At 40.7% G+C, this 23,651-nt stretch overlaps 1 protein-coding gene across 5 annotated transcripts in view; it reads left to right on the top strand.

Moving 5' to 3' along the window:
• MCTP2 (multiple C2 and transmembrane domain containing 2) overlaps positions 1-23,651 on the top strand; it is an 88,448-nt gene that overhangs the window by 35,889 nt on the left and 28,908 nt on the right. For all 5 annotated transcript variants that reach the window (XM_039359382.1, XM_039359384.1, XM_039359380.1 and 2 more), the window contains exons 9-17: positions 398-562; positions 1,347-1,477; positions 6,680-6,866; positions 7,563-7,656; positions 7,835-7,937; positions 9,340-9,442; positions 17,703-17,804; positions 18,916-18,990; positions 19,917-20,036. In XM_039359382.1, the coding sequence (XP_039215316.1) occupies positions 398-562; positions 1,347-1,477; positions 6,680-6,866; positions 7,563-7,656; positions 7,835-7,937; positions 9,340-9,442; positions 17,703-17,804; positions 18,916-18,990; positions 19,917-20,036 (1,080 nt within the window). The remainder of the gene's footprint in view (positions 1-397; positions 563-1,346; positions 1,478-6,679; positions 6,867-7,562; positions 7,657-7,834; positions 7,938-9,339; positions 9,443-17,702; positions 17,805-18,915; positions 18,991-19,916; positions 20,037-23,651) is intronic.

The following is a 23,651-nucleotide window of genomic DNA, read 5'->3' as shown; positions in this document are numbered from 1 at the left end:
CCCTTTAAATATGTCAATAAATGCAGAAACTGAGTGGAACAGTTTGTCCACGAGTGTGTGGAGAAATATCACAGGGTGCAAATAGAATAATTTGGTTGTCCCTCTTGGTGAGGCTGTAAATTCCTGCTTTCAGTTTGATCCCGTTGCCATAATCCAGTGTTTCTCAACCTTGACAATTTTAAGGCATGTGGACTTCAACTCCCAGAATTCCACAGCCAGCAATGCTGGCTGTGGAATTCTGGGAGTTGAAGTCCACATGCCTTAAAATTGTCAAGGTTGAGAAACACTGCCATAATCCAACCTTTAGATCCCTTTGGCCTGGTTGTTTGAGTCTTCGTTGACATATTCCTGCTTTTAGCTTCCCAAATTGTATTTCTTTTTTTTTTTTCAATTTTAGGCAAGTTTCTTGAGAACCAGCAGATTGGTAGACACACTGCAAAAAAACCAGCTGTGGAATGGAACAGTTACTGTGGCTTTACTGGAAGGAAGGAATATCCCCATGGGGAACATGACCCACCTCTTAGTTCTGTTGAAAATGGGCCAGGAAAAATTCAAAAGCAAGGTAAGTAGGGTTGATAAGTGTGTGTGCCAGCAACCAGTGTGATTTGAAGCAAGTCTGATCATCAGAAAGTCAGTCTTTCCTGAACTATAATTTAATATACAGATTTGTATTATGTAATAAACTGGAGTCTTTCTCCATGTAGAGAATAATGTTTCTCCATCTCAGCTGAACCACCTTCCAGGTGAGTCCATTTCAATTCCGAGAACTCCCCATCCAGCATGGTTCCTGCCAAGAATTCTGGGCTTTGAAAGGACACCTACATGCACAAAATGCTGAAATCAGAAAATAAGCAAAACCGAGAATTACCAACTCTCTTGTTTATTGACAAATAAGCTTTTGTGACTTCCTATCCCCTCTCCGGCTTTTCTAATCCAAACAGACAGTCCCCAATGGCGGTAATACCCATCGTGCTTCAAGCCGTCCCCCAACACCTTTGTGTTTAATGGGGTAATTACAATAACCATATTAAATTCATTTGGATTTAATGGAATGAAAACAAGCATAGCCCCAGCTCTCTCTGCCTTGTGCAGCAACTTGCTGGTTCCCTGGCTATGCACGTTTGCGTGGCCCTTTGGTTTCGATGTCAGAAGTTTAAATTCTCCCACATGTAATATAAAAAAGTGTTCTCCCCCCCTCAGTTCCCTGCTGTGTTGCAGAAGACAGCTGTTCCTTTTTCATACTTGTTGTTCTTAAAGTCTGCCTCCCTTTTTTTGGTGGGGTACATTTTTTAAAACCTGCAATCTTTCGAAAGAATGATAAATCTTTATCACTCTATGTTTTCTAGACCCTGTGTAAGAGTGCAAATCCACAGTGGAGGGAACAGTTTGATTTTCACTACTTCTCTGACAGGAAGGATGTATTGGAAATTGAGATCTGGGGGAAAGATAACAAAAAGCATGAAGAGATTCTGGGAATGTAAGTTGTCTTATTAACTATTAAACGTATTTTGGGAAGCTTTGGAAGACAATGTGGGATGCGGCTTTCTGGATAGCTCTGTTGATACACTCTCTGTTGTGTAACATTTTAATTGTTGCGGTTTTTCCAACAAGAACCTGGGAATTGGAGCTTCTCAAAGTCTCATTCAAGCACTGTGCAGGTCAATAACAGGAACCGAGCTCACAGGGTGTCTAATTATGCAGAATCCTGTATTTTGGAAGGGCTACTTCCAAAATTCTGTGAGCTACAGTGATACAATCCAGACGCAACCAAAGAGCTTCCCAATTTGGGCAGAAACATGGTTGTCCTCTTCCACCAAGTCTTCTCTAGCAACTTTTGGTATTCTTCTATGCTTGAGAAAACTAGTTATCAAAATAGTCATTGATCCTCCATGATGCTCTTCAGTCTCTTCAACAGTGGTGTCTCCATCTCTGCTAGCAGCAGATGCCAGAGTTTAATTTTGTGTGGCCTGGAAAACAAAAAAACAACAACAAAAAACAGGAAGATACTTTTATGGGACTTCCATTTCCTTCCATTCCAGCAGTTCTTTAGCAGAAGAGGTGGGTTGGGATAGCAGTGTTGATCAGTCCTACTGGCAGAAGCAATGGTTGGAGACAAAAATCCTTGTAGTCCAAACATTTAAAGCAACTCAGACCAATAAAGGCTAGACCGAATTAGAACTGGAAAGAAAAGGCCCTTTCATATTCTTCACGAGTGGACACAGCAAATTGGTGGACAACTTCTCCACTTTCCTTTACAGGGGGAGAAATTCTTCAACAGTTTATTAAAGGCAGGATTTTTTTTTTTCATTCCGTTTGGTAGTTGTTGTGAGCAGGATCCACCGGAGGTGTTCCCTATCTAAGAATCTTTGAGGTTTAATGTGGGAAGCCATGCAGGCTGAAAACTCCTGGAGATAGAATGATAGAAGAGTATTCATGCAAATCCTTCAACAACCCCACCGCAAACTATGTGCGGGGATATCACAATCTGCTGCTAGAAGAATAATTTGGGGGTACCATGAGCCGGGCTGGTGCAAGAAGAAATAAAAAATGAAATGCAGACGTACTGTGATAAAGGAGATTCATTTTATTCCCAAGAACAAAGAGATTTCTTTTTGGGGTAGCTACAGAGAAAACGGGCTCCAGAGAGTTGGTTTTATAGAGGGACTGGTCCTTGGTGTGAGCTCAGAGGCATGGTTTGTATACATGCTGCTTTTAGCATGTGTCCTTCCAGTGCAGATGTGCAAATTGGGATGTTCCTGCCCTGGGCTTTGGTGCTGAGGTGCGTATGAAATCCAGAAAGGAAGATGGTCCTCAGATATGTAGATTCCACCTCTGGTGTCTCCTTTTATCTTGGGAGGATTCCTGCCTCCCCATGGAACCAGTGAGGTGCTAAAAGGAGGGGAGAGAAGATCAAAAGACTTTGAACTTCTATCACTGCCCATTAGAACTTTACTGAAATTCTAGTGAACGCTAAGAGAAACATCTCTTTCGTTAAACGGAACAGGAAGTGATAACAAATGCAGAATTTCTGAGCATGAGAACTTTTCTCAATTGTGCAGGAACAACCGAGGATGGTGGTGCTACAAACTCCTCAGCCCCCCCTCCTTTGCAAGGGGCGACTCCCACTACGAATGATTGCCCCTTTGACTTCTCTGTGATGTCTCCTCCGGGTTCCTGAATGGATTGCCTCCTTAAGCTTTATGAGATTTTTTCCCTCTTCCCACTCCTCCCGTTCTATATGGCTGACTTATTACCAGCAGAGGTCTGGCAAAACACAATATGGTTGCAGCAATTCTGGTGTTAAATAGCTGCAAACAGTTAGAACTGGGGCGGGAGTCTCTCGTCATGGGGAAACCGTTTTGAAAGCATGACCATGGCGGGTTTATGGTGTGCTCTGGTCCTCATTTTGAACAGCTGCTGCTGGATTCCCTTGCCTTCTATTGGATCCTCACCCGATAGAAAGAAAGGGAAAGGATGGTCCTATTGCTTAGACAAGGAGAAATAATCACTGTGCAAACAATTAGACTCCAAGGAATTAAACAGCTTGATTGTACATTAACATCAAGATGTGTTTGGCTCTTAGCAAAGTCCTTCTCCCCCCCTTCCTCCTCCTCTTTCTGAATCAGTTCAATTCAATTAGTCGGGGGTTTAAATATGGCCATATCCTGATATGCTTTCCATGGATCCGTACCCTGGAATTGTTTGGCCACCAATGTAGACTATAGTTAACAGTTCCTTAGCTAAGCTGTGCAATCAAGTAAATAAAAAGATAAACTCAAGCATACCAGTAATTAGGCAGTGAGACTCATAAGAAAATGGTATGAATGAAATCAGGGATTCCTGATATTTATTTATTTATTTATGAGACTTATATACCGCTTTAAATGCAAGCACTCTCTAAGCGGTGTATACCAGTAAGCAATGTATATATATATTGTACTTCACTGGATGTGTAAAACAGAGAGAGAAAGTGGAAGCTTCAAAGAATAGTTTGAAAGCCTCTATTGTAGGTCTTTCACCACTCTTAATTATTTCTAATCTAGTCTCCATCTCTCATTGGAAGACCTGCGTACTCGTGTGGTTTAATGACTTACTCTGCACTGGTATGACCACACTTCAAATTCTGTGTCCAGTTTGGTCACCATGATCCCCCAAAAGATATTGAGATCGCGTAACGTTCAAGTGTCACAACCAATGTGTTACTTTCATATTCATATCCGCCTAGAAGAATCTCGTAATACTGACCACTTCAGTTCTTTCATTCCTTCTTCATCGTGTTTACTTTAAATTACCAGCTGTGTAAGCAGCAACATTGCACCAAGTTGAGTTAGTACATTTCTGATATATTTTGTGTGTCTCTAATGGACCATGCAGTTGAGTGCAAGGTTTCAAGAGAGGAAGATGGAATGCTCATGGTTGGCCATGAAGAAATGATTCTTATATTGAGGTGCTTCATTCTCTTGGCCAAAGCCTATTAAAAATGAAGCGTTCAGAAGTTTTTTCAAGGAGATCGCTGAAACCTCTGGGTTTCGTACCACCTTCCTTTCTTCTCCAAAACCAGCTATTTAGAAATGGAAAGTTTTTGTAGATCTTGGCAGATGGACACCAAGTGTTCAGGCTCTAGGATCTATCTGGGACTAACGCATGTTCCATTTCCAGCAGAAGCCCCCCAGGAGATGATCCTCCTGTTTCTCCTCCTTCTCCTTCTAATTAGGCAACACCTTAACAGGTTCTTGCTTTAAATAAAAGCCTTTCAACAGGCCTTCAGCTGTCAGAATCTCTTCCAATTTCTCTCTCACCATCCAGAAACTTGACTTCTGTGACTAGCCGGCAGGGATCTATCTGAAGCTGCAAGTATTTATCTTTTATAAGAGCTGAAATCTGCAAAGTTCCTTGGAAGTTGTGCTCCATTTGCTTCCAAATAAATGAGCTTTGAATGCTCACACCACTGGTCTTCTCACTGCTGCAAATCTGAGGAAGGATTCCCCCCCCCCTTCCTCCCTTCCCTTCCTTTCATCTGCTTTTGAAAACTTCTTTGTTTTTTTTGCTGCTATCTTTAAAAAGAAATGCAGTTTTTTCTCCCTAAAATGGCAAATGCTGCTTTCTGGAAGCAATTCTCTGGAGTGCATCATCATGAAAACTGAGATAGGTGGTGACCCACTTAGACCTTCTCCTGGGGGTGCTGCCCCATTTCCAAAATGAGGTCCTCCTTGATCACCTGCATCAGTGTTAAGGCCCATCAGTTTTTAAATGTTTTTAAAAGGTCTATTTAAACACAGTGCATCCATTTTCAGACACAATGTTTCTTGGAAGTTTATATGCAGATTCCCCAGTAGATGTAATACTGAATGTCAGTTCTCTTGATTGGTTATTTGTTTTTAGTACAAGAAAATATTGTTCTTTGCATGAGAAACTTCCCCAATTTTATTCTTACTATGTTCCTGATTAGGAACCCTGTCTTTAAATGTCTCTAGCTCTTCCTGACCACCACTTTCTGGAACACTTACACTTTATTCAAGGGTGCATTTTTCTCCAATAAATGTTTTGGGTACATAGATTAAAGGAACTATCCCAAAGATGCTTTTCCAGAAGGCAACTGGACTTCCTTTTTTCTTTTTTCCCTTGAAAATGTTTCGCTTCTCATCCAAAAAGCTTCTTCTGTTCGGTTCTTCAGAACTGATGAAGTTCCTTGGATGAGAAGCAAAACGTTTTTAAGAAAAGAAAACAAAACAAGAAAGTCCAGTTGCCTTTTGGAAAAAGCACTTTTGAGACAACCATGACCCGGATGATTGAGGGTCTCCATAGGCATTAAAGGAGCTAGTAATTTGGGGGCAGGAAGGAAGATTAGTTGAGTCCTTTGAAGTGGGAAGTGGGAAAGTTGTAGCTGTCTTTTGAAGGATTTCAGGGGACCTTATAAATTCTCAGCCCTCTATCCGAGGTTGAACATTGTACAGCACTCAGCACTTTGTACAGAGGATGACTCTAACTCAGGGGTCTTCAAACCTGGCCCTTTTATGACTTGTTGACATCCACAAGTCATAAGAGGGCCAAGTTTGAAGATTCCTGCTCCAAGTGATGGAAGTGTTGGAAGAAAAGTCTTCATTGTAGTTCATCCAAGCCGGGGATAAGCGACTGCTTTAGAAAGAAGATTGCAGTTTATCGGAGAGGAGAGCCAGACAGAAAGATGGTTCTGGCAGAGAAGAGGAAAAAAGGACTCAGCACATGTAGGGAGTGGGGTTTTTTAACCCTCTGGAGCCTTTTGTTTGGAGGTTATTTCCTGTTCCTGTTTGAGGCTTTGTATTTCCTGTGTCATGTATTTTGACCTGTGTCCCTTTGGCATCTGTGAGTTAATCCTATTATGTCCTAAGGGTCATATCCTGCTTTCCTGGTGCTGGGGCTAATGACTCTTGGAGTTTGGGTAGGGTATGCAGATTTTAGGTGTCTTTGTCTTCCTAAGCTTCTAGCTCCAACTTTCCTGATGGTTTACATCTGCATTTGTGCAGAGCTTGGGGGAGGGAGAGCTGGGGCTATTAAGCAAACTGGGCATGGTTTTCTGGTTCTTCAATACCTTTTTAGGAAACATATTTTTCGGCCCTTTTAATATTTCCTTCTCTGGGGAGCTGACTTCCCACAGAAGGTACGAAGTAATTGTGTTTTCTTTTGCCTTCCAATGGTTCAGATGCAGAGTCGATGTTGGGGGACTCTCTGACAAACAAGCCAACCGTTTGGAACTGCCTCTGGAGAAGCAGCCTGGTTTCTTGGTGATGGTGATCTCCATTGCACCTTGCTTAGGGGTGTCTATCTCTGATTTGTGTGTGTGTCCCCTGGGAGACCCCAATGAAAGAAAACAGATTTTCCAGCGTTATGTGAGTCTGGATGGTTATATTTTCCTCTCCCCTTTCTCCTTAAGCAGGGATACCCACAAAGGCAGAGTCAATAGGGTAGACATTGCATTGCGATCGAGGCCTTATATTTTTGTGTGTGTACAAAAGGGGCACCTGGCAGCCGTTTTTTGCCAACCCAAATGCAAAGCTGATCTTGAATGTTCTCAGGAACCTAGCAGGACCAAAGATAGATGGGACATTCCTGGGAATCCTTGTGCTGGGGGGGGGGGGCTAGACCACATAGAAAGAAGGTAGTAGGCAAGTACTTCTGGGTTGCTTGCCACAAGTTGTATAGTAACAAAGATGTGAACCTTACACATTTTCGGAGTAAAGGGTAGTGAAAATGAAAGCCAAAAGAGCATAGAGTTCTTTGAACACAAAATATTGTTTTCAGCCAAAGGGCAAGTCTATAAACTCTATTCCAGTACATATAGAGTTAGGATTAGCCTGTTATTCCCCCCCCCCCTCTCTCTCACACACAAACAAACACAAATCTTTCTTTCTCTCCATCCATCCATCATCTGGGTATGGCTAGTCTAGTGAAGAGAAGGACCAGGGGAGACATGATAGCAGTCTTCCAATATTTGAGGGGCTGTCACAGAGAGGAGGGGGTCAACCTATTTTCCAAAGCATCAGAAGACCAGACATTTATTTTTCTAACAATGATTTTCTTTTCAGAGTTTAAGGAACTCTTTCCAAAACGTGAAGGATATTGGTTTTTTACAAGTCAAACTTTTAAAAGCTGTTGATCTGTTAGCTGCAGATTTTTCAGGTATATATTCGGGTTTTTTTCTTTCACTTTGTTCAGCATGACTCGAATCTCACATAAATGCCATTCCATAAAGGGGGGTCTGAAACAAAGAGGGGAGTCTTATCAAGAAGCTAAGCAGAATATTGGCAAGCTTCTTTTCCTTGATCAAGTTCTGGTTTGTTTTGGTTTGTTTCTGTAGGCAAAAGTGATCCCTTCTGTGTCCTGGAATTAGGGAACAGCAGACTTCAGAGTTACACCGTTTACAAAAACCTCAACCCAGAATGGAATCAGGTCTTTACTTTGTAAGTGGATTTGCAACAAAACCACCCGATACTAGGGTATGGCCGGAATAATTGTAAGACTTGCCAAGAGAGGTAGCCCATCTCGTGGGAACCAATTTTGGGAAAGGAGGCGGGGGGACTTTCAAAGTATAAACCAAACATACCAAATTGTATTATTGAGCCTAGGACATACCTTCTGTAGAGTTTCTGCACTTTCAAACCAAAGGCAATGCTTTATATTATATTTAAACTAGGTATGGTGTTACCTAGTTTGGGTAATGAAATGTCTGCTAGAAAATCACTAAGCTCAGACAGCAGCTTATTTCAGTCCTCAGCTACACAAAATTTCTCCTTTATTGGTCTAGAATTTGTTATGTTTATCATCTTAATAGTTTTATTCTTCACTATTCTTAAACTAAACTGGGTTAATTACTTCAAGATGCTTCTTTGCACACTCAGTGTCGAACCCAGATAATATAAATGTGAGCAATTAGTAAGGCAGTCAGGGAAACCTTTAGCAGAGAAGGTTGTAGAATCATCTAGAGAGGTAGTACGTTCTCAGTGACCTGTTGGCTATTTGCTGCTAGAATTTTCTTTCAGAGGACAACATGATCCACTGAGAAGAGGTAGAGCTTGATGGCTAAATGGCCATTCTTCCAACTCATTGATTCCATGATCTATGGCAAGTGCAGGCTTGTATCTCTTGGAAGAAATGTTGGAAAAAAGAATGCTCAAGTTATTGGGAAGAATTAAAAGTATTTAGTTGAGTAGTAAGCGGCCCTCTTGAAAGAAGACTCAGAGGAGAAGGTTTGCAAGGAACAGCACGAACCCCAAAAGTAGAGAGGCTGTAAGCAGTGGTGGGACTCATAGGACACTAGGAATGTGGGAGTGGCGCAGATCATCTGAAGTAAAATGGACCGCTTCATTTAAAGCACTAAACCCAGTATTGGGTCGATGACTACAGGGTTTATGGTAACACAGCTTTCTGTAAAATTATCTTCCACACGTGTTGGGACTATGATTTTAAAGTTCACCCCTCCCCTGGCAAGGGGATTATAGCCCTAACATATCTGAAAGGCAACAGTATAGTCCTAACAGGCAGAACAAGTTTGGGAGACCTTGCTGGAGTGAAAGTTTGTGTTGCAGATTTAACGGCGATCCGGGAGATGAGTCACTAGATGATCTCCCAGGTTGCCTTCATTCCTGTGATATGCAGAAATAAAACTAATTTGATTGGATCTGTGGGAAGGAGGGGGATGAATTTGAGGTGTTAAACTGGTCTGTAGACGAATTGCATTTACTCTACATACAAGTTTAACACCTCAGAGCGATGGCAGCTTAACGGCCAAATGCATATCCTTAGGTTGTTTCTGGTGACAGACAGAACGAATGTAAATTCCTAATTCTGCCCCTCTCTTTCCAGCCCTGTTAAAGACATTCACGAGGTCCTGGAAGTCATGGTGTTTGACGAAGATGGAGATAAACCTCCTGACTTTCTTGGAAAAGTTGCCATCCCTTTGCTGTCGGTAAGTTATTTTTCTCTCTCCTTTGGCTCCCTGCTTCAGCTCAGCCTTAATGGCCTCCATGGGACAGGGCTGCATTCTTATCCTCCTGCAACCATGTGGACAGAAAGAAAAATAGCCTTGTCTTGATGTCCGCAGTGCGATAATTCTGTACGTTGCACTTAGGGTTCGCTTTCAATCATGTTCTCGGTGTGTACAAGGAAGACAGGAATAACGGCACTGGTTTGATTCAATCACTAAGCAGCCGGATTTCCTTTAGAAAGAAACTTTTCTGTACCTTGTCCATTTACTCTCTTGCATACTTCACTGTTGGGTGTGTTGAACGGGCATGCAAACATGCACACTCTTTTTCTCCGGGGTACTTTGAGTAAGCCTTAATTAGTAGAGCTTGTTTTCTAGGCACTTTCAGTATTTGTTGTCAAGTTTAGATTAAGAGCAGATGTAGCATTTCGAGGGAACTGGGGGCAGTTCAAATGCATTGTGTGCTGTGGGTCAAATCTGGGCCCTTTGGACTTCTTGGTTAGGTTTTCGGATGGGATGTTTGCTTTGCTTTCTGTGATTGCATCTTATTCGAACCCTGTTGTCCTTCTCATGGTTGCATCATTTAATACAGCTGCAAAGCTGTTCCAGAGTACTGTCCCAGTGAAGAACACAGAATACAGAATAACAGAGCTGGAAGGGACCTTGGAGGTCATCTAGTCCAACCCCCTGCTCAGGCAGGAGACCCTATACCGTTTCAGACAAATGGTTGTCCAGTCTCTTCTTAAAAACCTCCATTGATGGAGCACCCACAACTTCTAAAGGCAAAGCCGTTCCACTGGTTAATGGTTTTCACTGTTAGGAAATATCTCCTTTGTGCTTGAGGTGGGAAAAAAAAAGATATTATGGTTTTGGGTTTTACCAATTAGACAGATTTGCCGATACAGAACTGGCTAGTGCATACTACTATAAACATGTGAAAAGTTGAGATTTGATTTTAATATCTGATTTTACTGCAACAGAGAGAGTGGGAACGCCTTTTGTTTCTTTCCCTCCCTCTCTTCACACCTTTTTTTTTTGTTTTACCTTTCTCTGCTGTTGTCCCCTAGTATTTGCTTTGGCATTTTCACATTTTGTGTTATAAATGAATAAAGCTAAATAATAAAGAAAGGAAATTTCTCCTTCGTTCTAGAGGACCCCCAAGGTCCCTTCCAACTATGTTGTTCTATATTCTGTGTTCTATGTTCTAAGAAGCTACTTGGATAAGCAGCAGCAAAATGTTTCAGACCAACAAAAAATAATAAACTCCAATTGTCCTGGCCCAGCTTCCAGACACCAAAGAGCTTGTCTGAAGGCACATTGATAATGAACCAGAGTTGGCAATTTCTTCTTCCATTTTCTGTTTAAGGCTACTTCTGATTTTTTTTTTTTTTAAAGTAAGGAAAACGCTTGGAGCACCTTTTGCCAGAGAACTTTATCAAGTCCTCCTCTTTCATTAAACCATAGCAACAGCTGCCCAAGGTGGTCTGAAGGAAAGTTACGACTTCCCTAGCTTTTAGCATAGCTTTAAAACTTTCTATTTTTAATTGGAGAGAACTTGCTTTCAGAGAAATCCGAAAACGTGCAGCTTTACAGCAATGCTCCTTTTGACCTTTGAGCCACTTCAAACTTATTACTGTATTTTCAGCTGCTGTTTGTTCCCCAGTTCCACTTCTTTTCCTTTAGACTATCCTTTGAAACCGTTTTTAAGGCAGGCTGCGCGAATTTCTTTTGAAGAGTAACTCATACTTTTAAAATTAGGAGATATCCCATAGCACAAGCAGGTAAATGCTGTTCAAATCTTACTATTGTCAAAAGCAGCTGCCTCTAAAGATACATTTGGAGGTGCTTTATACGTCTAAAACTTGCTGAGGTGTTACACACACACACACCCCAGCCATGAATACAGGATGCTTCAGATTGTGTTCTTCAAGGCTGGCCAATCCTTTCCCAAAATATCTTGGTTGAATTTTTTTTTAAAAGCACATATAGATGTAATGCTCTTTTTGATCCTGTTCTTTCGTATCTGGAGCTCTCCAATGTTTGCTTGACTTTTTTTTCCCTTTTTTTCTTTTGGAACGGTTATCAAAGCTCGCGTCGTGCGCCGAACCGTTTGATGTTTACAGGGAAGGAACAACTCCTTAACATCTTTTATTCAATTTTTGATGACTCTGTTAATTTCTCCCCAAATCCTCATATCCCTGATGCTGCTGGACGGGAACAGCGTGAGCAGCTGGTCTCCTGGAGAGCTCGTGTTTGCCAAATGGCTTGTGTGTGAGGCAGCCGGCTGTGTGAGTTTGACAGGGATATGTTAGATCTCAATTTCCTCCCCTTTCCTCTTGATTTTATAGACGTTTGTCAAGAGCCACTCACATTCCCCCCCCCCCAACAGGGCTGTGAGAGGGAGGGAGACGTCCATGTGGCTGTACATGGAGAAAGTGAAGGAGAATGTTAATTCTCTCTCTTGCGTAGATGTGTTAAGAACAAATAATACTGCGAGGTGTTTCTAGGGCTCAGTTGAAAGACTTGGTTTAACAGAATAAGAGTTGGAAGGGACCTTGGAGGTCTTCTAGTCCAGCCTTCTGCTCAAGTAGGAGACCCTATACCATTTCAGACAAATGGCTGTCCAGTCTCTTCTTAAAAGCCTCCAGTGATGGAGCACCCACAACTTTTGAAGGCAAGCTGTTCCACTGGTTGATTGCTCTCACCCTTAAGAAATTTCTCCTTCCTTCTAGGTTGTTTCTCTCCTTGATCAGTTTCCATCCGTTGTTTCTTGTCTTGCTTCCTGGTGCTTTGGAAAATAGGTTGACCTCCCTCTTTGTGGCAGCCCCTCAAATATTGGATACTGCTATGGTGTCATTCCCTGGTCCTTCTTTTCCTTAGACTCAACATACCCAATTCATGCAACTGTTCTTCATATGTTTTAGTCTCCAGCCCTCTAACCCTCTTTGCTGCCCTTTTCTGCGCTCTTTCCAGAATCTCTACCTCTTTTTATATAACGTGGTGGCCAAAACTGGATGCAGGTATTCTAAGTATGGTCTTGCTAATAACTCTGTAAAGTGCTGCTAATAATTCACGTGATCTTCATTCTATCCCTCTGCTAAAACCTGAAAGAGCTTGAGGCTAGATTACCTCAAGGAATACCTTTTGCTTGATGAACCTCTCCAGGGAACTTAGAGATGACCAGAGAACTAGGGCCTGAATGCATAATTCAGGATGGCGTTTATTTAATTGCAGGAAGTCTTTTACTTATGACCATTCGTTTTGCAATTCTAGAAAGTTAGGACGGCGCTGGAAAAAAGCGACACACAACCTGTCCTCATAGTTGCGACTATTGCAGCATCTCCTCCCCCCTCCCCCCGTTTGTTATCAAAATTTAGGTGCTTAGCAAAATGGCAGACTGGATCTTCTTTACTATTGTGCGATTCGCTTAATGACGGCACCAAAAAAGTTTGCAGAATTCCTGTGTCTTGCTTAAGAACCCCGTTGCTTAGCAACTGAAATTCTGATACCCATTACATTCGGAAGTCGAGGACAATCTGCATTACTTTGCTTACTTTATAGATGCTTTTCTCCTCTACGGAATACTCCAGGTGGCTAACATAATTTAAAAAACAAAATACAGAATTATAGTAAGTGGAAAAGACAGATTAAAAATAAGTTCTCTTCCTAGCGCTAAACTAAAACACTCCTCTCCTTCTTAGGCAATTTTAATAGTTGAACTGAACTTAATGTTTAGTTCCTGTTCTATGCTTGAATATTGTAGGAGGAGAATCACACTAGTGTATAAACGGTAAAAGATTGGACTTCTTCTTTTTTCTTTTTTTACACTGAAACATTAGACTTCAGTTTATTCTCCTTCTTGGGCTATTGATTGTTTTGCATTGATTTCATTGCTTTAATCTTTTTATCTTTCCTTTTTTTCAGACTTTTTCGAACTCTTTTGATGATTCTAGTCACTTTGTAATCTGCTCTGAGAAATCTGGATAGTGGATGGGTTAGGAATACAATAAGTAAATAAATTAATATTTCAAGGGCAGCCAGATGGTTGCCTGAGACTAGCTCCAATTCTCATCTTCCTTTATTTGTGCTTTGGTGGGTCCTAGCAAATGAAGCAAACACTAGCAATGTGCAAAACTCACCAATCTGCGAGCAGAATGATCTGGAATCGGTGTGTTTTGCACATCCCCAGTGAACAATGTGCTCAAATGGTTGTTGAAACAAGAGGGAGAAAAAGGCTTTCCTTGTGTTGCCGGGATGGAGCTGAGAGCTACAGCATAGATCCAGATGTTTTAGGACTGCATTCCGTAGGTTTTTTAGCACACGTAGTTAAAGGCAGTCCTACCATATCTGAGTTTGTTCTTCTGTTGCATTTGGGGCCGGATTGGGAAAAAAGTTGTTTGTGAAAAGAAAGGATTGAAGTTTACTTTTGGATTACAAAGAGTGGGAATGTGCTTTACTGCTTTGGTGGTTTTCTTTATGCTGGAGATAAATAATCCAATAAATAAAGGCACCAAAAGTAGTTTGTAGGTTTTTTTTTTTTTGAATCTCATACTTTGTCCACCATACATCTAATCTGATGACAATCTTAGTGTGTTAAGCAGAGCCCCTCATTCTGAATGGACTTAGATTTTTTTTAAAGTGTCCATACGTAACTAAATCAGATTATCTGGATGCAATATGGAAATAATATAATTGCATCATTATATGACAGAGCTTCATATCACTTATGAGCATAGAAGGAAGGAAGGAAGGAAGGAAGGAAGGAAGGAAGGAAGGAAGGAAGGAAGGAAGGAGAGATTGAAAGAGAGAGGAAAGAGGAAGGAAAGGAAAGGGTAGAGATTGTGCTACCATAGCAACAATTACTAGACTAAAAGAGAAAGCTGAACAGTTGCCAGTTGGATGACATATTTTCAAAACAACTTGATAGTACTTTCTTGTATCTCTTTGACCCAGTAAGCTTAATTCAAACTGAAAAACTGCCTTGTGCCTAGCAAGTAGAAATTTAGTTACGATTATAATCCCATAATTTGCTGAGGCCGACCAACATTGAATAAAGTTTTTTTTTTCTAAACTGGTAAGCCTAGAACTACTTGACCAATCCTGGAATGCACATTGAATCCGCAAGCGAATGCTAATTTTTTGAGTTCTTTCTCAAGAGCATGTTACATTTCTCTCCTCTTTCTCTACCTCCTTCTGTTTTACTTAACGTTGAAGGAAGTAATTTGGAAAATTCAAAAACTGGCTGACTCTTCTGCGATATCTACATTAACCATCATAAAGATTTCCTTGTGGCTGATAACTCACAGAAGGAAATCGGGGGCGGGAAGCAGCACCAGAACGTGGTAGGGCAGGGAGGAGAGAACTTGTACACAACATTTGGACAGCAATTTCCTGGGTTGGCCAAATGATGGATTTCTGCTCAGATATGAGAATGGTCCATGATTCCTTGCAGCTGTTAATTCTCCGCCTATCTCACCCTGCGGTGGAAAAAACCCGTTGTGTGCCATGCTTTCAACCACAAAGGCTGCATCTGCATTGAAGCCAGATGTACTTCTGTAAATAAATGCTTGCGCGCATGTGTGTGTGTGTGTGTGTGTGTGTGTGTGTAAAGGGAGGAAAGTTGCCAAGTCGTTTTTCTTGAAGAGGAGAGCAATGCCATTTCCCTTTAAGAGCTCTTTCTCCTTAGTGCCCTGTTCTGTATCGGAACTCCAACGTTTTCCCGTTTCATTAAAATTCTCCAGCGGTCAATAGGGTTGATGCTTAATAGATTTAGCATTAGTAGTCCTTAGTAGTGCTGAATTCACACACATTCATTTCACCCTGCATGTTTCGTACAAATGGCTGAGCAAATCTATCCATTAGGCTGGAGAAAGTCTAGCCCGAACTCTGATATTCTGCAGGACTGTTTAGAGCCAGGGGTAGGCAACCTTGGCTCTTTTATGACTCGTGGACTTCAACTCCCAGAATTCCTGAGCCAGCCTGGTTTAGAGGATAAGAGTTTGTTCAGTTTGGAATAAACTTTGGTCCAGTTGCCATGATTTAACCTTTTTAGATGCTTTTGACCTGGTTGATTGAATCTTCATTTACATATTCCGTTTGGAAGTCTTTACATGAAGAAAATTAGATTTTTCCAGATATTCAGGTTTGTATATATGTATATGTATTCAGTCATCTAAACATCCTTGTAGGATTGCTCAAGCCTCTAATTTGTTATATTAGAGAGACTAGAACAGCTTTTTGTAATCTGAACATTCTTCAGGTATGTAGTTTTCAGTGGCCGTGTTGGCTGGAGAATTTTGGGATATCCGAAGGGTACTGAGGTTGGTAGAGCTGAGATTGAGGTAATATTTCTCACCTCTGGATATTCCAGTTGGTTTCAGCTTTGTTTCAAGTGACAGTTGGAGCTTTCCTATCTTCCATTTGGATTATGAGAGAAGCAAGCAAAAATTCCTTTGAGTTGAGCTGATCTTTTGGTAACTTCATGGATGTACAGTAGCTACGGTGTTTCCCCGAAATTAAGACCCGGTCTTATATTTTTTTTGCCTCCAAAAGAGGCACTAGGTCTTAATTTTCTGCATCTCTTGATCACATGATGATGGAGATGCTACAATAGTCATAAGTTTGAAAAATGGTCATAGGTCTCATTTTTCAGTGACGTTTTGTAACTTCAAAACGAGTTCTGGTCTCCTGCTACTATGTGTATTTAATCCGAATGTTTTTAGTGCTTTTATTATTTTAAAAAGTTTTCAGTCATTTTAATTGTAGTGTGTGTGTATATACTTTGTAATAAATTGTATATATTTGAAGCATTTGAAGTGTGTGTGTGTGTGTGTGTATATATATATATATATATACATACATACATACAACACTTCAAATATATATAGATATATACCGTAGTTAGAGGGATAGGTATATGATAGATAGATAGAAAGATACATAGATGATAGAAAGATAGAGAGATAGATACATAGAGAGATAGATACATAGAGAGATAGAGAGATAGAGAGATAGATACATGGATAGAGAGATAGATACATAGAGAGATAGAGAGATGGAGAGATAGAGAGATAGATAATAGATGGATGGATAGATACATAGATGATAGATAGATAGATAGATAGATAGATAGATAGATAGATAGATAGATAGACAGACAGACATAGATAGAGAGATAGATGATAGATGGATGGATAGATACATACATAGATACATAGATAGATTCATAGATAGTTACAGACAATTTGAAATGTGAGCTGCCCAGATTGAGACGACTGGCTATATAATGAATGAATGAATGAATGAATGAATGAGTGAGTGAATGGATGAATGAATGAATAAATAAATGAAAACATGCCTTCCTTGATAATGAACTGAATTACCTATGTCGTTTTTTTTAGCTTTCATGGAACTGTATAAACTCGGGTTATCATTACACATGGACTGTGTGCTGTTGAATATAGCGACCTCCTTTCTTAAATCTTAACAAGGCTTTTGTGAAAGCATCTTAAAATGCAGCTGCAATTTCAAAATCATCTTTGAGTATTTTGTTCTGCCAAAGATGATTCTTTCCCTCCCCCCACCCATTCCGTGACAGCTTTCATGTTACATTATTTTGAATCGAGTTATTTCCCATCCTAAAAGCAGGGCCCGGAGTTGGGAGGGGAGCGAGACAGAGGAAGAAACCAAATGTGTAATCAGTCCTTATTGTACCGTGTATAATGTATATTTTCCTCCTGTATTTTTTAAAAGCCAAAGCCACCTTTCCTGAGGAGCCAAATGGTTTGAAATTGTTTTTGTTTTTTTTTAAACCCCTCTCATTTAGCACAACAGAAGCCAACAAATTAGAGCCTGGAAAATATATTTTATATTCTAGGCACCCCCAGGAATCCGTTTGTTTTTGTTATTTGTGTTTATTGTGTTTCTCTAAGTATGTGTGAGTATTTCTCCTTATTTCTAGGTTGGTTCTCTCCTTGCTTAGTTTCCATCCATGGTTTCTTGTCTTGCTTTTTGGTGTTTTGGAAAATAAGTTGACCCCCTCTTCTTTGTGGCAGCCCCTCAAATATTGGAACATTGCTGTTATGTCACTCCTGGTCCTTTTCATTAAACTAGATATACTCAATTCCCGCAACTGTTCTTCATATGTTTTAGCTTCCGCTCCCCTAATCATCTTTCTTGCTCTGTTCTGCTTTCTTCATTGAGCTTATATATTGACATTTTTTTCTTTATTTGTTACTTACAGATTAAAAATGGACAACAAAGTTGCTATGTGCTAAAGAATAAAGATTTGGAACTTCCATCAAAAGGCATGGTCCACTTGGAGATAGAAGTCCTGTTTAATCCTGTAAGTCTATGGTCTTTAGAGGAGAAGGGATGAATGATAATCCTTCCCCACCATGGCACCCTAGAAGTGGGATGTCAAAGTCCATAACTCTCAGCCAGCAAAGAAGGGTGGTTGTCAGTTTTGAGGATGGCAGTGCTCTAGAGACTGTCTGAGTGGTTGAATTGTGTCTTTCAATAGTAGATGAACCCACCACTTTTGAAACTGACTTGTTTCAGCAAACTATTGTAAAGGTTAACTGTGGTTTAGAGATCAGACGTTCAATTCCACTGTATACTCCCCGGAGTCCACTGGAGTTGGATGGTCAATAAATTGAAATAAATAAATGGGTTCCTGAAAAGTAGAAATCAACATTTCTCTCTCCTGATTGTGGCTTCATTGCTGGGAGAGATCAGAATTGGGTTTACATAAGCCGTAGACCTGCTGCAGCCCATTCCATAAACTAGGGCACATCCTGAATTATCTCTTGAAGAAAAGATAATGATCTTTTCTCCAAGACTGAAGAAGAGCTTAAAAAGGAAGGTTTCAATTGGAGTGGACTATTTAGATATTAACAAAACATATCCTGGGGTACGTTTGTCACTGTTGTGGGCTGAAGCTTGAATGGAAACTAGAAACTAAAATAACAGAGTTGGAAGGGACCTTGGAGGTCATCTAGTCCAACCCCCTGCTCAGGCAGGAAACCCTATACCATTTCAGACAAATGGCTGTCCAGTCTCTTCTTAAAAACTTCCAGTGTTGGAACATTCACCGCTTCTGGAGGCAGGTTGTTCCACTGATTAATTGTTCTAACTGTCAGGAAATTTCTCCTTAGTTCTAGGTTGCTTCTCTCCTTAGTTAGTTTCCATCCATTGCTTCTTGTCCTGCCTTCTGGTGCTTTGGAGAATAGCTTGACTCCCTCTTCTTTGGGGCAGCCCCTGAGATACTGGAAGGCTGATATCATGTCCCCCCTTGTCCTTCTCTTCATTAGATTAGACATTCCCAATTCCAGCAACCGTTCCTTATATTTTTCACCCTCCAGTCCCCTGATCATCTTTGTTGCTCTTCTTTGTAAATGAATGCTAAATGGAACTCTGAATACTGATGTTGTGTAGCTGTTGCTGCTTTATTTCAGATAAGAGCAAGCCTTAGAACCTTTTTTCCACGTGAGAGGAGATTTGTGGAAGACAACCGCAAGTTTTCCAAGAAGGTATGTCTTGGAGCTGCTGGATGAAATCCTGTTGACCCCAGAATTCCATAATCCTGTTTGTTCATTCTTTGGAAAGTGCCACATCTGCCTGTGCTACAAGATGAAAGAGATTAAAGTTCTCATGATAGTTGTTACACGCTATTAGATGCTGAACATATAGTACAAGCAGATGACTTAGAAATATTGTTCTCTATTAAAAACCACGTGGATATCAGAGAATGTCCCAAAGATGCTTTTCCAAAACGCAACTGGACTTCCTTGTTTTTTTTTTAACCTTGAAAACGTTTTGCTTCTAATCCAAGATGCTTTTTTCAGTTCTGAACTGAAGAAGAACTGAAGAAGCTTCTTAGATGAGAAGCAAAATGTTTTCGAGGAAAAAAAACCGCAAGAAAATCAGTTGCCTTTTGGAAAAAGCGTCTTTGGGACAACTGTGATCTGCATGATTGAGAATCTCCATAGGTATTAGAGGAGTTATGATATCATCCAAATTGCATCATTTGCATTATTGCCATGGCAACATCTGGACCTACATGACGTCACTTGCCCATCCCTGTAGAAGCTTATGCTGAATTGGAATGTTAGCTTTGGGGTTGAATGTAAGAATTCATTGGGTTCTTTAAATGGGAAAAACCCTTGTTTCAATTAAACATTCCCCCTACCCATCATATTGCTTTCTAGCTTTTTAAGAATGACGCACTGTAGAGCAAAGAGAATTGTCAGTGTGTTCCAAGCTTGGTAGAACACTACCCATATAACAATAAAAATAACTTAAACTTGTAAAAAGTCATTTGTGTACATAGACACAACAAATATGAATACGATGCTCTGTTTGGCAGTTTTTTTTGGGTTGTTGTTGTCCAGTCTATCCTAAAACCTCATTTCCCCCTGTTCATCCCCTCCTTATTTTCTTTCCTTCGGCTGTCCAGATTTTATCAAGAAACGTGGACCGGGTGAAAAGAATCTCCATGGCAATCTGGAACACGATACTGTTCCTCCGAAGCTGCTTTCACTGGGAATCTCCCCTAAGAAGCTTGATAGCTTTTGTGGTGAGTGGGATTAATTCACACACCTAATTAAATGTGTGTGTTTTTGAAGAGGCCTTTGTAATTAGATAACTACTGAACTGCTGCTTTTGGAGGCGGGAGGGGTAATATATGTCTTGATAAAAGATCTGTATGATGCAAAAAAAACTGAAGAAGGATGGACTTGAAAACATTTCTGACCTTCTGTCTCGGGAGGAAGCTGAATTCTCTCCTCCCCCCCAAAAAAAAACCCCAACCAAACCATGTTATGATTTGGGGTTATGCCCAAATATGTTTGCATGTGTGTATTTGTGTGCCCACACGTACCACTTTTTAGCCAAAAAGTACTTGCTAAATGAATAATTTATTGCTTCCTGAAAACAATCCCAGAAATGAAAATTATTTTAGAAATTCTTTTCCTGGCATGGGGAGGGAAGGAGTTGAGATTCATTGCATTGAAAATACAGCAAACTGTATAAGTTCAACTTTTTTTAAAAAAAAATAAAGAACGGCGTATTTAATATTATTTTCTTTAAAAAATATGCCCACTGGAAGATTTTAGAGCTTCTAAGACAAAGTGTCAGGAGAGGCAAACACCTGGAGAACTTTCCGTTCGGAAGCAGTTTCCCCCCCCCCTCCCCCGAGTTTTCAAAGCTTAAAGTAGGGAAAAAAAAATATTTAGAAGCTTGAAAAGGAATAGGAAGCGATTTGCAGAAAAAGATGATTAAAAAGTGTTCAAATCCATGCTGTGTTTATAGCAGGTTGGCAAGCATTTCTAATTAAATGATCTTGTCCGGGCAGGCAATAACTGGCTGATGAGAGAAAGCAATTGTATCAAATCTCTCTTTTATTTCTTGACAGTTAGAACAATTAATCAGTGGAACAACCTGCCTCCAGAAGTTGTGAATGCTGCAACACTGGAAGTTTTTAAGAAGAGAACGAATGGTTGTAAATTGAGGACAGCTTGTATAAACCATGGGGTTCTTGGTGCTCTCTGAATTGGTTGTTTTCTTGTAGACGTTTCATTGCCACACTAGGTAACATCATCAGTGTTAGAAGGCAGTGGGGTGTGCAGACAGGAAGAGGAAGAGGACTCTGAGCTTTCTTGCAGACGTTTCATTGCCAAACTAGGTAACATGATCAGTGCATATAATATACCGTAAATGCCGGCGTACAAGGCGACCCAGCGTATAAGACGACCCCCGTCTTTATAGCCGGGCCGCATTCCTAGAATGTCGTCTTATATGCCGGAAACTACCAGTATTTCCGGCGTATAAGACGACTCGGCGTATAAGACGACTCCCGTCTTTGGCGCCGATTTCAGCGCTCGCGGAAGTCGTCTTATACGCCGGCATTTACGGTAAGTCATATGCAAATATAAACTTTCAAGCTGCCTTTTAAAGACCGATCTTACTGATGACTTTAAAAAAAAAACATTTTTGCAATGTCTGGAGGAGCTCATCCTAGGAAATTTAAGCCTGTGTTACAGAGCCAGTATCCACCATTGCATAACATACGTTTCCCTCCCTTCCACCCTCCCTACAATTTAAAGGTTGGTTTTAAACATTGAATGGCTGTTGTGAGGAATTGTGCTTCATTCTGCTTGATTCCTCCCCCGCCCGAAATAATTATCCTTTCTATCAAGAGTTCGTAGTGAATTAATGGTAATTATGTCATTTAATGAAATTACAGTTTTTCTTAATGCAATTAAGTAATCTGAGGGAAATTAAAGAACATGTCCAACTAAAGCCCATCAGAATGTTTTCCAAGTTCTAACTGTGAGGAAATTTCTCCTTAGTTCTAGGTTGCTTTTCTCCTTGATTAGTTTCTCTCCGTTGCTTCTTCTCCTGCCTTCAGGTACTTTGGAGAATAGCTTGACTCCCTCTTCTTTGGGGCAGCCCCAGAGATATTGGAACACTGCTACCATCTCACCTCTACCTTCTTTTCATAAACCCAGTTCCCTCAACCATTCTTCATATGTTTTAGCCTCCAGTCCCATAATCATCTTCATTGCTCTTCTCTGCACTCTTTCTAGGGTCTCTACATCTTTTTTATATTGTGGGGACCAAAACTGGATGCCAGATTCCAAGAGTGGTTTTATCCAGTGGTGGGATTCAAATGTGTGAATAACTGGTTCTCTGTGTGGATGCCGCTTCCAGAAGTCCATCCTGGGCCTGGGCAATAAAAGATTAGCTCCCGGTTCTGCCAAAGTGGTATGAACTGGCTGAATCCCACCACTGGTTTTATCTCTAATGAAACATCTCCAGACTTGTTTGAAGTTTCAGATGGGGCCTGGGCTTGATCCACTTTAGGATTCTTCTTAGGTTCTTGCATCTTAATGCTACAGGTAGCCCTGAATTTACAGCCATTTGTTCCGTGACTGAAGCTACAGCAGTGCTGAAAAATGTAATTATGACCACCGCAGTATCTCTACACTCACATGATCAAGATTCAAGCGCTTGGCCAACTAGCATGTAGTTGGATCATTTGATCACCAGGTCATTTGATCACCATTTGCAGCCTTCCCAGACAGTCGGGGGAGAAGCTGGATTCGCTTAACAACTGGCCTGATTCATTTAACAATCATGCCAGAAAAGGATGCAAAATCAGATGCAACACGCTAAGCAGCCACCCTGTTTAGCCATGGAAATTCTGGTCCCAACTGTCGTCATAAATCGAGAACTACCTCTATTATGGAAAGAGAGACTAATCCTGTTTTTTTTTTTTTTAAAAAAAACCCATCAGTCTAATCTTTGTGCCCTCTTGATTAACACATGTACCCCCTTTTTTTGTCCTGCTATCTCTTTCATAAATTATGCAAGCCATTGTCCTTATGGAAATAATAATCATATGACAACCTTGAATCGAGCAGATGGGAAAACAATTGAGACTGCTTGCTCTGTCTTGCCCTATCAGAGAATTACACTCTCTCTGGTGATGTTTCCAGCTCACTTGTCCACTTATATTTGTATCTTATTTCTGAAATTGCAGAACGTTATCATTTTACATTCAAGCCATCATTTTTACAAGTCTTTCTGGCTACTCTCCTGACTTGGACTCTGCTTCTCTCCTCTTTTCTGCCCGGGCCTGGCAAGTGATGGGTCCTGTTTTACTCCCATACAAAGTGGGCCTGCTGTCAAGAGTCACCTACAATTAGACCCACCTCAGGTGACAGTTACCAGAGAACTAGGCTAATAATTTTAGCTGCCTGATCTGATCCTTTCTGGAGAGAGAAATTCCCTCTTGTGGTCCATTCATCAGTCTGTGGCTCAGTTTAACCTCTTAATCATTGGATTTCTTCTGAATTCCAAAGAGGTTCTGCGGTGATCACTGGCCTCCTTGCCTTTTCAAAGCTGCCTCTCATTTTTTCAGTACTTGCAGACAGCTGCCAGCTGATGTTAATGCTTATGTTGTACCACAAATCATGGAGAATCACAATTCTCTGTGTTCTGCAGGCTCACATTGGCAACCCATTTTTAAACTGGATTCCTGTCTGTCTGTCCATGCAACATCCATGCATCCATCCACCTCTCCCTTCCTCCCTGATCCATCTATCTATCTATCTATCTATCTATCTATCTATCTATCTATCTATCTATCTATCTATCTATCCATCCATCTCTGTCTGTCTGTCTGTCT

The sequence above is a fragment of the Crotalus tigris genome, unplaced genomic scaffold (assembly GCF_016545835.1).
Source record: "Crotalus tigris isolate CLP2741 ecotype Arizona unplaced genomic scaffold, ASM1654583v1 scf7180000019068.207228-45:434310, whole genome shotgun sequence".
Taxonomy (NCBI): domain Eukaryota; kingdom Metazoa; phylum Chordata; class Lepidosauria; order Squamata; family Viperidae; genus Crotalus; species Crotalus tigris.
The sequence above is the reverse complement of the archived record's forward strand: the minus strand, read 5'-3'. Positions and strand labels throughout refer to the sequence as shown.